Raw genomic sequence first — 15,904 nt, forward strand, 5'->3', positions numbered from 1 at the left:
GAGTGCATAGACTAGTGTACAGTGAATAGTCCTCTGACTTTTACGTAGGAAAAAACAGAAAACCATTGCAAAACACATGGCAAAAGATAGGGGAGCCACCGCAACAGGACAAGACTCCGCTGTGCGTTTGTACTCTTTCAGAAATGCCAGTGGTCACATTGTGGACCAAAATGATGGATGGAAGACAGAGATAAGTAAAGAAGGCCATGCACCTCTACTCCGCCATTGCTGAACAGATGTGGTGGCTAACCACACCAGGTACCAGCCACATGCAATGCAGGCTTGAGAGCCCTTCCAAGAGATTTCAACCCCTACTCACGCCTTAACAGCTCATGTGGTGGTGGGGTGGGGCAATGTTTTATAGTGTGTTCCAGTTCAAGTCAGAATTTCTAACTGGAAACTCAGATTTCCAACTTGGAAAATCTGACCAGCTCCACCAACCCCAACTTCACAATCCAAAATGGCAGCAGTACATGTAAATATAAGTAAAACCGTAAGCCCCTATATGTGTTTTCTGTGGGCAGGCCAACTGTGGGTGTTCCTGGTGTTCATGTAAGCTAACCCATCCAGGGCCCATAGCAGATTTGTCCCTTTGGACCCTGAATTCATACCACGTAATTCTGTAGCAATCCAAAATAGGCTTTTCAACTGAAAACCACTCATCCCCCCCCCCATATGGTTACCATATGGTTCTCTGTGGGTAATAGAAAACCCATTTAGGGACCCTAAAACTACTGTTGGCCCTGATTGGGCACACCTAACTGGGGGCCATGTGGGGTCCATCATCCCCACACAGCTCCAGAGTGCTTAAGTTTTACCACTGTTTTTGAACACTTAGCCATCTTCGACTGTGAGGCAGCTCCAAATAGGGCTTCATGAGGCGTTTGAGATTCCAACTGGGAATCTGAAACTTCTAACTTCCAACTTCAAATTGAACACGTCAAATTAAACTTTTAATATGTACTGCGACTGATTTATACTTATGACTCGTTAAATAGCCATAAGCAGATCATTGTCCAGGCTCTATTCCTGGATATACTGCAGCTGGTTTTTAGTTTAAAAAATAACTATTGCTAGTGATGTAAAAAACAAAGCATCAAAAAACAAGGAATATTTCCAGTGATCCAAAAACACGTATTTGTAGTATTGAATCTCTCTACCTTGCCAGAGAAAATCAAATCCTGTTTTTCCTTGCTAATACGACTTCACTATTAAAAGCCCTCAACTCTCATTTCCGAGGTAACTGGAACGCCTCAACAGTTTCGCTGATCGATCCACCAAGCCTAGTCCCAAGAGACTGAAGCAGCTGAAGAAGAACAAGCGGTGAGCATCGTCTCTGTTCCTCTGAATATGTGCTGATTTAGAGAAAGCTGCGGAATTATAAACAAGAATCCTCCAAATATTAAACATCCTGTTAATGATGTGGAGCACTTTTCCTCCTCTTTTCTTGCAGTGACTGGGATGGAGTTTTGCCTTCTGCTGTTAATGATATGGACCTTTACGGGAAGCACATCAGCAGAGCCTGACCAATACAGCAGAGCCGTGGTGAGTACAAAATATTCACGACACACAAAAACTCCTCTATGAGTTGTAAACGTTTATCGGCAGCTGTGTGGATTCCTTTGGTGTATCTGAAAGTGGGGGGGAAAGCGTAGGGTATGTGTTACTACTTTTGTATATGATCCTACATATCATATACATATAATTTTAATCTGACATTTAATGTGTATTTTATCGGAAATTGTATTTCCACGTGTTTTTCATTTCAGATTAAAATTAAACTACCCACGGAAAGGGGGGGTGTTGGGGGGGGGGGGGGGGTAGAAGTATTTAATATGAGACCCTTGAGGTTTATAAGGATATATATAACAAACGCTTTGGGGACTTTCTTTTGACCATTCTGAGAGATTAGTCCTTCATCAGAAAAACCACACGTTGTATAAATAGAATAGACATTACGTTACACGTTACACACTTCACATGAAATGCGACGTGCAAGCACGATAAGCTTCCCACTTCCAGTTCCAGTTATAAGAAAGAAAAATGTTTTACTTCTTTGATTGAAAAAAGAGCCTATATATATAGCTCTTTATATATATATATATATATATATAAAGATATATATATATATATAGATATATATATATATGTGTGTATATATATATATATGTATGTATATATATGTATGTATGTATGTATGTATTTATGTATGTATATATATATATATATGTATATATATATATATATATATATATATATATATATATATGTGTGTATATATATATATACATATATATATATATACATACATATATATATATATATGTATGTATATATATGTATGTATGTATGTATTTTATATATATATATATATATATATGTATGTATGTATGTATTTATATATATATATATATATGTATATATATATATATATATATATATATATATGTATGTACATATATATATGTATATATATATATGTACATATATATATATTTATATGTGTGTGTGTGTGTGTGTGTGTGTGTAAGGGAGTTTGAAGGCAGAGATCAAAGAGGACAGTTGATGGAGTAAGCCACCACCTTTTTCCTGTCAAACTGCAGCTTGCAGGGTGGAGGACATGTAAGATTACCGCAGGTTTCAAAATCACGTTCAAGAAAGAGATTTCATTGTTTCAGTGTATGTGTGTAAAGTCTGTATTTTGTGTGCTTGTGTGTGTGTTGTGGCTCTACAGCATTTATGCTATCAATCAACTTGCTTAACATGGAGAGGATCATGAAATATTAATAAAAAAAAGGGCTGCGCTTGTTCAGATTGATCTGTTGTCATAAGTGGAGCAGCATACAGTATGTATCAAATACTCCTATGACATCAAAGTAGACACTTGCTAGATATGACTGACTAATGAGGCCAGAAAATGTAAATACATCCTCAATGTATTTACATTTTCTGGCCTCATTAGTAATCAAGTTTGGGAAATCAACCAATTTCTTCTTGTTTTGTGTCCAGGACTGGCTCGGTAGGTATGGGTACCTTCCTCGTCCTGACCCATATACAAGTCAGTTGCTGACGAAAGAAGGGATTGAAGAAGCTGTTCGTATCATGCAGAGATTCGGAGGGCTCCGGGAAACTGGGAAGCTTGGTAAGTTATTCTTAACTCACATCTGTTAGGAGAATTTATTACTGTATTTATACACAATTCTTTGTGCAAAGCTCTCGAGTTACCCCTCATTTCTTTACAATTTGCTTCTAAGGAGCTTCTAAGGTGTGTTTTATAACTTTTTTAATCAATTAATTTTTTAAGTGGTCTTGAGCAATAGTTCTCCAAACTTTCTAAGGATAGTTCAGTGTTTTTCTTGGCTTTTCACTCATGTTTGTTAAGCCACTTATCTACATCTGCAATGATTCATTGAGTATCTCGAATAACTTGATTATAAAATATCAGAAATGCAAATTTTTTGCTTCGATACTTTGTTTAATTCATGCTCAGTTGTTGCCATATAAGTGCTTTAAAGTGGAGCTTGAGTCTGTTCTTCCTCACTTGTGTGTAGACATAGAGGCCGAAGTGTAAGTGAGATAGATGGTGAATTCATGTGGATTACAAAACACCTGAATTTACCATGTCAATTTTTAATTGACATCAAAAACTTTCACTGGGAAAAAGCTGCCAGGAGTCCTTCATCCAACCACCTGTTCATAAAGCGGTTCATAAATGTTAAGGAAAGCAAACATTTTAGCTGCTCCCATGCATCAAGAAGAAAAAAGGCACCAAATCCAACAAATGAATCAGTCTGAACCCTTTTTATACACTTTATTACCTGCAGGTTGTTGCAAAAACACATTGTCGTTGACATTTACAGGCATTAGGTAGTTTTTTGCACCAAGGTTATTCCCAAAAAGCTATTAGCTGAAAGCTTGACATATCAAGAAATAACAACTGCAAATGACAAGAAAACTTCCCTAAAAAAAGAGTTTGGGCTATGTTGATGACATTGTATTTCCATATACATTACCAGTCAAAACTTTGGACATGCCTTCTCATTTAATGGCTTTTCTTTATTTTTACTACTTTCTACATTGTAGATACATACTGAAGACATCAAATATACAAAGCAAGATATGTGAAACTATGTAGCAAGGAAAAAATTGATAAAGTATGTCTCCTGTTTTAGATTCCAGAAAGTAGCCACACTTTGCTTTGTTGACAGCGCTGCAAACCCTTGGCCTTCCCTCAGTGAGCTTCATGATGTAGTCACCTGAAATGGTTTTCACTTCACAGGTGTGACTTGTCATTTGTGGAAATTCTTGCCTTCTTAATGGGGTTGGGGCGATCAGTTGTGTTGTGCAGAAGTCAGGTTGGTACACAGCTGACAGCCCTATTTTTACAACTGTTAATTCATATTATGACAAGAACCAATCAGCTAAGTAAAGAGAAACGACAGTCCATCATTACTTTAAGAACTGAGGGTCAGTCAGTCTGGAAAATTTCTAAGACTCTGAACGTGTTCCCAGGGGCAAAAACCATCGAGCGCTACGATGAAACTGGCTCACAGCACCTCAGATTCAAGCCCAGATAAATGCCACACAGAGTTCCAGTAGCAGACACATCTCTACATCAACTGTTCAGAGGAGACTGTGTGAATCACGCCTTTATGGTCAAATAGCTGCTGAGAAACCCAGAGTAAGGAAAGCAACAAGATTTGTTCAGGCAAGAAACACAAGGTTTAGAGATTAGACCAGTAGAAAAAAACACACCTCCAGCTGTGTAAGGGCTATTTGACCAAGAAGGAGAGTGATGGAGTGCTGCGCCAGATGGCCTGTACTCCACAGTCACCTGACCTAAACTCAGTTGCGATTGTTTGGGATGAGATTGACCACAGACGGCAAAAGAGCCAACAAGTGCTCAGCATCTCTGGGAACTCCTTCAAGAGTGTTGGAAATCCATTTCAGCTGACAACCTCATGAAGCTCATCAAGAGAATAGCAAGAGTGTGCAAAGCAGTAATTAAATCAAAGGGTGGCTATGTTGAAGAATCTAAACTATAAAACATGTTTTTAATTATTTCACATTTTTTGGTTTACTACATAATTCCAAATGTGTTCATTCATAGTTTTGATGCCTTCAGTGAGAATATACAATGTAAATAGTCATCAATATAAAGAAAAACCATTAAACGAGAAGTTGTGTCCAAACATTTTACTGGTAGTGTATATTTGCACATTTCAGCAAATTCCTTCTTCTTTCACAGGAAAAATGCAATGTAATTAGTGATGGCTCAAGACTTTTGCACAACACTGTATATTTTATTTCAGACAGGGGTCACATGAGGCCATGCAGTTCTTGCAACATCTTCTTTAATTTTAACACATGATATTTAATCATCTTCTCTTCCAGACTCGGAAACGCTCAAACTAATGTCTAAACCACGATGCTCTCTTCCTGATATTGTGGGAAGAGATGACATCCTGAGGAGGCGAAGGAGGAGGAAAAGATATGCACTATCAGGCCTAAAGTGGGATAAGACAGATCTCACATGGAGGTTGGTTTCGTGTGATGATACATTGTGGTTTTATCATATGTGTATGAATCATGGGAATATTTGCCGCATGTTTTTTACCCCATAAGTCATGGCCAACAAGCTAGTCATGTTACATCAAATATAGGAACTAAATCAGGATTAAAGAGGGATTTTATTGAGGAATCTATCTGATAGCATGTAGTGCTAACAGAATGATGTAAGGGAGTGGATGTGGCTCAAGTGGTAGAGCAAGTCTTCCACCCAGGGTCAAAGTGCTCAGTTTGAGTATATATAAGTACAACTATATAGCACCTTTCTATTATATACTATAAAAAAGGAAACATTAAGAAAGTACAAGTGAGATCAAGAGCAAGTCTAAAAAGGTTTGTTTTTAATAAAGACTGAAATTGTAACAAAGTTTCAATATTTTAAATGTAAAGCTCAAACCCATATAGGTGTGTCTCCTACTGTTCGAGGGGAAAGGGGACTCTGCTGGGAGCCAGTGTAGCTGGACACCAGTACAGTAGTGGAGTAAACCGGAGATCTGTAAATCTAACAAGCTCATTTAGCAAACAGTTACACAAGAACATACAAGCTTTTTGGATCTCTTAGTCCCTGCTGTGGCTGACAGCCTGTTTGAGTTGATTGCTGAATTCACATTATATGTATTCAGTTTGTTTGTTGGTAATGAAATTAACCACTTGCAATATATCATGAGCCACTTGTATAAAATGTATAAAGCAAATGTTACGATAACATTTTAAAATGTACTTTATCATTCATTTCTTAACTTAACTTTTTATTAGATTGTACCCAAACAAAAGTAATCTTTGCATTTTCTTATTGGTCTTTTGCATTGGAGTGTGGATTAAAGATAGGATGTGGCTTTAAAGTCTGCTTTCTTTGCAAAAAGACTGATTGTATTGAAGTCTACTAAAGTCTGAAGAGTCACTACAGCGGATAGCTCTGCATGTTTTGATTTAGCAGATTTTTTCGTAGATTGACGCAGTCCCTAAAGGGATATGTTTCTCTGTGTGGGAAGACAGCAGGGCTTTTTTGATTGTTAACGTAATCTGTAAACCACTACAACATGGAGGCACTTGTGTATGGAAGTGCACAGCAAAATGAGTTGCGATAGATAAGATAATGTGGAGCAGGGGGAAGAAATCAATTCAGCTAAGGTAACTTTTTACCGTGCAAGTTTTTACAAAGGAAGGGATCTGATTGCTGTCGGTACAAAGATAGACAACGTAATGGTGTTGACCGATGGAAAGAGTAGGCTGAAGTGAGAATGAAAGTAAGTGAAGTAAAGTTTATTTATACAGCACTTTTTATGACAATAACTTGTCACAAAGTGGTATTAAAAACATGGTCCAAGAAAGTCAAATAAAGAACATAAAATCCAGAAACATTACCCAAATGCCTGTATGAATAGATGTAAGTTCCGCTGCTTTTTAAAGGATGTCACATGGAATAACCAGAAGACCTCTAACCGTGGGCCTGAGAATCTGGTTTGGAGAATAGGGATGGAGTAGAAGCTGTGTAGATCCTTAACAATTGCGTGATATGAGGAAATTTTTGAGACAACAGAGGGTTAAAGAAGAAATTAACTAAATTCCCAAGAGTGGCAGTAATTAGACAGAATGCTGAGAGCAAGGCTATTAAATAATGGATGCTTGAGATAGATAGATGACCTCTGTGATACCATTATGGGTCCATGGTTCTTGTTGGTGAGGAAGTGCAACTCAGTACTACACTGGTGGCTATTTTGATGCCGCGAATGTCAATCAGGACACAAGCCTGAAGATTCGGTTAATCATTTTAGCTCTGGTATTGCGGGCTGGTATGGATGTATGTCGTACTATAAATCAACGAAGAAATAGTACAGTTGTTTGTTCACTCACTCAAAACAACTCTCCGACTATAAATCATCTCCATAACACCTGCCATAAGATGGAATCAGTCTGCAATTAAATGTAGTCAGGCAATTAACTCTGATAAATTTTGAAAATCACATATCTTTTGCTTTTTACAGAGACAAAAATTCACATTTAATTATTACATTTGCACTTGACAGCCTCCCTGTACTCTAGGAATATAAAGTAAATACAACCAGCTGGCAGCCGGTTGAGTAGATCCATAGCTTTCATGGGGCTGATACACGACGATGCTACAACAGAGTAGTAGGGTCACATTAAGAAAAAATATCCATTGTTGACCATTTTGAGAATAAACTTAAATATTAAAGTCAAAAATAAATAACAAAGTCGAAATGTGCAGAGAAGTGATAAATGTGTGTTTCAAGACAAACTACCATGGCTGCTATACCTTCCACAAAATACCTTGTGTAGACAACTTACTGAAACAAACCAATCAGCTGTATTGTGAAATAACACACATCCTCTTTACTGCATGAGTGTGTAATCATGGATGTCCTTGCACCTGTCCATTACCAGCCATTTCATTTCGTACAAATCTGGCCAACTCTTGCACATTTTTGTGTTTATCACTCTGACCAGATCCGGTTTTCTGTACCATCTTTTGAACGTCCCTATATTTATAACCACACTGTGTGAATGTGCTTAAAGAGAAATAATTTCCTTCCTTGTTACTCAAACCAATTCTGAAGAACGATTTCACTAACTCAGAGGGTGTAGCAACTGTAGCAGTTTGTCTCGAAACAACGGAGGTAATCTCCACATTTTGACTTTTTTCTCGAAATACAATTTTGCCTCTTTTTTTTTTTTGCCAAAATAGAATTACGACTTTAATCTCAAAATTTTGACTTTATTCTCAAAATGATGATGTATTTTTTTTCTTAACGTGGTCCTAATAATCCTTCGTATGATACGTTTCTTTGTTACTCCAGAATATTTCCTGGTTGCGATGCCTAATGAGCTGATGCAAACAAGGGGGAAATGCAGTTGAGGAAAGAGGCCAATCATGAGCCCCTCTTTAACTTCATTGGCAAAAAGACTGGGTTTTTGAGGGCTGACTGATTTTTGCACGCAAAAGACACTGATAGCTGCAACAATGCCTAAGTGAAAACCCTCTGGAATATTGATTGGTGAGGAGAAAGCTAGCTGCTGTAGCTAGCTTTTTCAGATTACACCTGGGAGGGACTGCGAAAAAAAAATGATTCAGAGAGTTTTTCTCATAACCACATTTGGCCTAGATACATTATGTGGCTTACCACATGATGCTATTTTTTTTATTTTATTTTTTGGGGGGGTGGGGGGGGGGGGGGGGGGTGTTACCCACATGCTGAAAAAAAGGAGAACCTGTTACCAATGGCAGGTTAAAAGTTGAAGTTCTTCTAAAGCTTTCCACTATGATAACTTGTGTTCTTGTGTTGTTGCACAAATATGAGAACCACAAGCCTATATTGCAGCCTATAAATGCAGTGTTGCTTGGTTTCTCAATCATACAGAAGAAGATAGAAGATCAGGGCCACCAGAAAAAAAAAGAGCACGTCTGTTCTTCTTCTTTTCCAGAATTCTGAGGAAAGAAAAAAAAGATGTGCCCACTTTTTTTTTCCGGTGACCCTAATCCTCTTCCGTACAATCTGATCCACCTATGACTTGAAATGTTGTATCTTAATAAGTCTACCTCAGCCATATTTGAGGACTTTGCAAACCAGGATGTGGCATCAAGGTGACACATTGGAATTTGATGTTTAAATATTTGTTTTGTTAAATTTGACCTGTAACTTGGAATGAAGGAGAAAAAAATTGAGAAAAAGGGAAGGCTCCACTTTTAGATAACATAAGCCTTCTGCAAGGCTGAATTTTAATAAAATTTTATTATGCTGTATGTATTAAAACATCACGTGTGATTAAAAAAAAGAGGAATGTGAAAAATACATAAGTCACAGCATTTAAGTTTTCTGTCTCCAGTATCCACAGCTACCCAAATCCCTCCACCTCCCCTGGCTTGGCTAACAATGTAGTGGAAGACCTCCTGACTCGTGCTTTCAAAGCCTGGAGTGACGTGGCCCCCTTGAATTTCCGTCAGCTGAGGAGAGACAGCAATGGGGCCACAGCTAAAGGGGACATCAGAGTGTCTTTTGACAGCATGTTTCACGAGGATGGGTACCCTTTTGATGGGCAAGGTGGCACTCTGGCCCATGCCTTTTTCCCAGGAACACTTGACATATCTGGTGATACACACTTTGATGACGATGAGATCTGGAGCTACGCAGGTATATAAAAGAATATACAAAATTTAAAATTATATGAAGAACACAAAAAAACTCATCATTCACTAACCCAAAATGTCCACTATCTAATTTCTGGCGGTTTTTTGTTTTCTTGTGAAACTGTGACACTTTTCCTTCACACTTCCTCAGGTGATAGCAGAAGCACGGACTTGTTCACAGTTGCAGTGCACGAGTTTGGCCACGCACTGGGCCTTTCTCATTCCTCCTCTGATCCATCCATCATGAGGCCGTACTACCAGGGTCCCGTGGAAGACATTGCCCACTTTAAACTGGCCATGGATGACAGGCTCGCCATCCAGCAGCTTTACGGTCAGTCTGACTAGTCGTACACTCATCAAATCAGTATCTGGCACTTGATGATGTAAAAATAGTTCAGAGGTGGTGGAGTATTACACTCATATTGCCATATCATACCACTATTGTAGCAGTAAATCTTTCTTCATATCCGTTTGCCCTTTCAAGCTGATTGTGAATTTGTGAATTATATTACTTGATATTTTTTACGTAAGTTATGTCAACCATCCATTTAACATGACCACTAGAGGTCAGCAATATAGCATCAAAAATGTATCACATATTCCATGATATTTCAACATAGTTTGTGATAACAATATTAATGATGATATTGAAAAAAAATAATAAATCATTTTATATTGATGCTAACATTCAGCAACCTACATTATGTAGGTTAATGAACATTGTCTTCAATCCCTCTTTTTTAATGAGCAACAGTCACTGATTACCTACTAGCAAGCGCAGCTAGCCAGTGCTCTAAGCAGCACACCGTGAAAACTGTTTCCACTTTCAGCGGAAACAGTTTACTTGCATATTTTGCAGAGTTCTCGCTCCCCCTTAAAGGCACGGCATGCCAATATCGGTCATGGGAGATGGCTGTCCCTCTCTGAGCCTTGTTCCTGTTAAAAAAGAGTTTTCCCTTCCCTTTTGTCGCCAAGTGATTTCTCATCGGCGGTCATCTGATTGTTGGGGTTTTCTCTCTATTGTTATAGCCTCCTTGCCTTATAGTAAAGCACCTTGAGATGAGTGCTTTATGATTTGGTGCTAAATAAATAAAATTGAAATGAACTAAATATGATATTTTTATATCACATAAAAAATTATACTGGGCTTATCACAGATGATATATGGGACAGCCCTAATGATCACTCTTGATTTGGGCAAGTGTACATGGAGGACATGTGGTCCTGCAAATATAAGCTGTCTCTGCTATTTATTTATAGTTTATATAATTGCACTTTACACGTTGGTTTTATAAAACTCTTACATAGTTGTTCTCAGATATTCATTACTGATATATTTCTGTTATAGCTTAATACGCTATAAAACGTAAAACGTCTACAAAAGATAAAAATAATACAGTAATACAATAACAGTGTTTTAATCTGGTTTTGTGTGCAATACTGCATTCATGCAGTGATGTGACTGTATATCTTCCTCATGTCTTAAAAAAGAAAAAGCCTTCCATCCTGTGTGACAAACACCTCTGCACGCTGAGAAGAATGTGGGTTGCTTGCTGAGTTTTTCTTATACTGCCGTCAGCTTTCGCTTCCTCTTCCACAGTGTATTCTGTCACTCTTCTGTTGCAGGTGTGAAAGATGCTGACCGACCAGGTGGTGATGATCCCGACTTCCCACGCCTGCCCAGTCCACCTCCACCAAGGCCAACACAGCAGTGAGTTGAACCATGGGAGGGATTGGGGGTTGGGGTGATTATCTGGATTGCACCTTAATCCAGATAATCATCACATATCATTTGACTTTACAAACTATGAATATACTATTAATGCATTCAGACAAAGTCATGTAAAAAAAAGAAGAATGACTAATTAGGGAAGGCTGTGGCTGTGGCCCCTATCAATCAAAAGGCTGATAGTTTGATACCCTGCTGCTGCAGTTTGCATGTCAACGTTAAGGGAAAAATACTAAAACCTGACGGCTCCATTGGTGTCTGAGCGTGTGTTGACAAATGTTAGACATTGTACTTAGGTATAGAAAGAAGTACTTGTATGAATGTGTGTGTTCCTGGATGAATGAGGCTTGGGGTAAAAATCACTGTGAATATAGTCAGTCGTAAGGTAGTAGTCTATTTAATTTAAGTGATAACTTAAAGACTCTCATTGTGGCATTCTTGGCCCCACTGCACCCTCTAGTGTATTTATCAAACAAATGCAGTAAAAGCAGAGTTTAACTTGATTTTGATTAAATTTTCTCTCCTAGTTCTGATCCATCATTCCAAGAGCGGTGTCAGGGAGGCTTTGATGCTATAGGAAACATTAGGGGAGAGGTCTTCTTCTTTAAAGGTATGAAAAAATGGATCTGTGCTGCACAGAATAAAAAATATACCTCAATTAATTTTCCACATTTGTCAAAAAAATATATTTTTATTTTATTTATCCGTGTTGTTTCTTTTGTGTCTTCTCTTCAAAAAGGTGCACAGTTCTGGAGAACCCAGCGAGACGGGTCTTTGGTGTCCTTAAATCCGGCTCAGATCAAAAACTTCTGGATCGGCCTTCCAGAAGGAACAAACAAGATCGATGCTGTGTATGAGAGGAAGAGCGACAGCCGCATCATCTTCTTCATCGGTGAGAAGCGAAATCTTGTGGTTATGTATGGCCTCAGGCGATCTAATTTTGGCTGTTCAGAGACGGGGCAGAAGTGGGTGACTTCTCATGTCTGTTCTATTTTAAACATGGTGGTTTTTTTGAGTGGGGGGTGAAATGTTAAATCATATATAAATATTTTCATATACGTCATTTAGGTCACGCTGCCACAATAGATGTGAAAACAAAACAATTGAGATGCAACTGGAGTGCAGATTGTAAGTTTTTATTTAAGAGGCAGAGCAAAAAAGGGTGTTAAAACAATGAGGATTTATTTTTAATATTTACAAATTAATATAATAATAAATAAAATACTCAGCCAATATGGTCCAGTTTGTCCCGTCTTTATTTTCCAGGCCTTTAAAGCTGCTGTCTTCTGCTGTTTTTATTTGGTCTTTCCTGCCTTCTTTTTTGTCCTCGCTAAGTGAAATGCAGCTGAAGACAATCTCCTGAACAGATCTGCCCCAGACAAATATTTTCACTTCTTTACATTAAACCCCCCTGCTGTATCTTTTGGGTCATTGCCTATCTGTATTATCTGTACTTTCCAGCTGGTCTCCTGCTGATAAACCGAAGAATTCACCAGGATATCGTTTCGACTCACATTAAGTGATTTTCTATTAAAATATTCTATGTTTTGCTTTCGCCATGTCCAGGATCTCAGTACTGGGTCTTCAAGGACACAGTGGCTATGGCCGGTTACCCTCGGCCTCTCTCTGACTGGGGCATGAAGAAGAAGTCAGGTGAGAGAGTGAACAGGGTGGACGCTGCTTTCATCTGGGCTCATAACGGCAAAACATACCTGTTCAGCGGAGGGGAGTTTTGGAGGTTTAACGAAAACATTGAGAATGGACAGAGGACCATGCAACCAGAGCAAGGATATCCACGGGAAAACACCCTATGGGAAGGAATGCCTGCCCCTATCGATGGCATCATTAGCTGGGGAGAAGGTAAGATTTTGTTCAAATGCAGATATATGTGATGATCTTTTATTACAAACTTGAGATCAGAGTTGCGCAATTCATTTTCCCAAGGGGCCACATGAGAAACTGGGCACCAATAAGAGATAAAATGTTGAGCTGGTACAGCTTATTGGTACAGTCCTCCAATTTCTCACGTGGCCCTTGATGAATGAATGAATGAATGAATTGTCCACCTTTGCTCTAGATAAATACACAACAATGATAGAGAAGTTATTTTGGGAGATAGCTTTTGTCAGCTGGCACACCCAAAACGCTCAAGGGAATGACGCACAGAAAGGAGTAGAAGAGCGCTGATTAAGATAAGACGTTCTAAATAACATTTTACACTGAGATGCAACATGACTCAAGTAAATAAATGAATAAAGGACAGATTCCTGCACAAAAAATGCCATGTCATATCCCATTGCATTACTTCATGTGAAAAGTAGGAGTAACACATCAAAGCATATTTTATATGAGAATAACAATCCAAATATGACTAATTTAACATGTGGGTGATTTGTTGAAAATTAGTGGATGCCTCTGACATGACCTAGAAAGAGCTATTTTTAAATTTTTGTATTTATTTAGCACAGCAACTTTAGTAGTTTTAATAAAGCTATTGAAAACTTTGGCTTCAGGCTATGAGAGCTTTCGAAATTACGGGATTTAGAAGTACATTTTCTGAGCCCCATAACATCATTAAGTGCAGGAGCTAACCACATAACTACTTTGTAGTTACAAAAACTACAAAGTACTACAATGTTGCCGCTTTCTTCCACTCCCTTTTAATCAGCATCCACTTTGTATGGGTTGGCTTGTTCATAATTTGATGAAACAAAATAACAGCTGCATTGCTTTTCGTGTTCATTTTTTTTTTAGGAAATACCTATTTCTTCAAGGATAATTCCTACTGGATGCTCACAAAAGGAGTCTTGAACCAAGATGATGTCACACCAAAATCCATTGCTGTAGACTGGCTTAGATGTCCAGCTCCTCCTTCAACTTCCACTCCAACAAATCCTCGATTCCCGAAAAAATGCACCTGCAACTTCTTGGGATCACGTTCACCGCTGAGAAGCAGCTCTCTCCTCTTGATTTTTATTTTGCTGCTAATCAATGAGATTATAAGAAACATGAATTTGTAATTTTCTTGAGTCGATGTTTACTTCTTCCTTTATTCCACTGGAGGGTTATTAATAGGACGACTTTATGTCATCTGACTGGCGGAAACCTAATACCTACACCGTAGTTTCAAATTGAGTCCCGGTGGCATGAAAAGCCTCTCTTAAACCCCCTGGGTTTCTATAAATACATTTTTTCATCTGAAACAAATTGCTACATTTTTGTATTGAATTACACAGAGCCTGTAGAAGAAAGAAATGACATTTAACACCACGAGTCAGCACACAGGCTACTTTCATACATAACAAGGTCTTATGTAACCGCCTTGTGCTTGGATGATAAAAAGGTAAATCAAACATACTTAACAACAAAAGTCATTTTCATCTTTAAATATATCTATTTATAATTAGATCTTCGTGCCTTTAGTTAAATATCAACATATAAAGTATACAAGCAGATCTGGATTTTGGTAAATTAAAGATTTTGTTTTTTTATATTTGTGTCGTTTTTACAAATGTATAGACAATGTTTTGGTTATTTTACATTGATGTTAATAGCTGCCACTGTAGAACTTTAAAATATTTTATGTTAAAATTTGATTACTTGAGTATTCTTAAGGCTGGGCTGTGTTAAGCTGAGATGCTTAACTTTGCAGATGAAGCATACCAAATCTTTCAGTGGTTTTCACAGCTTAAGTCAGATAGACTTACTGTAAAGCGACAATATACATTTTGTAAAATCTATGTGAAAAAAATCTTAAATGTAACCATTTATAAGTGATCAGCAAATATAAAAATGTCCTAATGTTGGATTTATTTACTTTTGGTTTTGGTTTGTAGCTTTGTCTTTTGCTTTTAACACATATTTCTTTGACGTCACTGCCCTTGCTGCAAGTGTGAAGGCATGTTACCTCTGTTGTCTTATCTGGTTCAGATTCAAGATGTATCATTTTTACTGATTAAATACTTGTCATTCTCCAGTGACAGTTCTGTTTGTAAATTCAGTTACAGATCAGTGATAGCTTTATCTACCTCTCCCTGTTTTTGGTGACCTATTTATCTCAAAAACATCAAATACCAATGTTACAAAAGGAAGTGCAAAGTGATAAGGATGCCTGTCTTGTGGTCTGATGGACCATTGTCCTCAGTGTTTTACCTTCCTCTTTGCAATAAGCAAACAATGCATATGAGAAATTTCTCCTGAAAGTTGTTTTTAAAAAATATGTCATAAAAATATGTTTCACTTAGTTAAAATCAAATTAACTGCAACCCTGACCTTTCATTGATAGTACAGCTAGTTAACCATTACACATGTGGTTCAAAAGACAGCCAAATCCTTTAAGGCGGTTTGAGTTTAAACAGGTCTGTTTGCTCTGCTTTGTTATTAATGGCATGGGTCATGTAAGGTTAAAGTCAGTGTGTACAAATAATTGGCAGGTCTACAGGTTTTAAACCATCTGGGAA

General features: G+C 37.8%; 2 protein-coding genes across 4 annotated transcripts in view; both read left to right on the forward strand.

The window, feature by feature from the left end:
* LOC100701335 (protein tyrosine phosphatase receptor type H) overlaps nucleotides 1–15,904 on the forward strand; it is a 574,626-nt gene that overhangs the window by 114,277 nt on the left and 444,445 nt on the right. The window lies entirely within an intron of this gene.
* mmp25b (matrix metallopeptidase 25b) lies at nucleotides 1,204–15,424 on the forward strand. Of its 2 annotated transcripts, XM_003438480.3 has the most exons (11): nucleotides 1,204–1,323; nucleotides 1,454–1,545; nucleotides 3,010–3,142; nucleotides 5,395–5,539; nucleotides 9,415–9,719; nucleotides 9,867–10,046; nucleotides 11,342–11,426; nucleotides 11,972–12,054; nucleotides 12,184–12,336; nucleotides 13,011–13,304; nucleotides 14,199–15,424. In XM_003438480.3, exons 2-11 carry the CDS (start codon nucleotides 1,462–1,464, stop codon nucleotides 14,462–14,464), a joined length of 1,728 nt encoding a protein of 575 aa, XP_003438528.1. In that variant the 5' UTR covers nucleotides 1,204–1,323; nucleotides 1,454–1,461; the 3' UTR covers nucleotides 14,465–15,424. The 2 variants fall into 2 exon arrangements, with proteins under 2 accessions (XP_003438528.1, XP_025765361.1); XM_025909576.1 differs by lacking the exons at nucleotides 1,204–1,323; nucleotides 1,454–1,545 and adding an exon at nucleotides 2,720–2,846.

The sequence above is a fragment of the Oreochromis niloticus genome, linkage group LG8, assembly GCF_001858045.2.
Source record: "Oreochromis niloticus isolate F11D_XX linkage group LG8, O_niloticus_UMD_NMBU, whole genome shotgun sequence".
NCBI classification, from domain to species: domain Eukaryota; kingdom Metazoa; phylum Chordata; class Actinopteri; order Cichliformes; family Cichlidae; genus Oreochromis; species Oreochromis niloticus.

Coding starts and splice junctions, on each gene's coding strand:
- mmp25b (XM_003438480.3), top strand. CDS start 1,462: ATGGAGTTTTGCCTTCTGCTGTTAATGATATGGACCTTTACGGGAAGC. Junction 5,540..9,414: donor AAGACAGATCTCACATGGAG/GTTGGTTTCGTG, acceptor TTCTGTCTCCAG/TATCCACAGCTACCCAAATC. Junction 10,047..11,341: donor CGCCATCCAGCAGCTTTACG/GTCAGTCTGACT, acceptor CTTCTGTTGCAG/GTGTGAAAGATGCTGACCGA.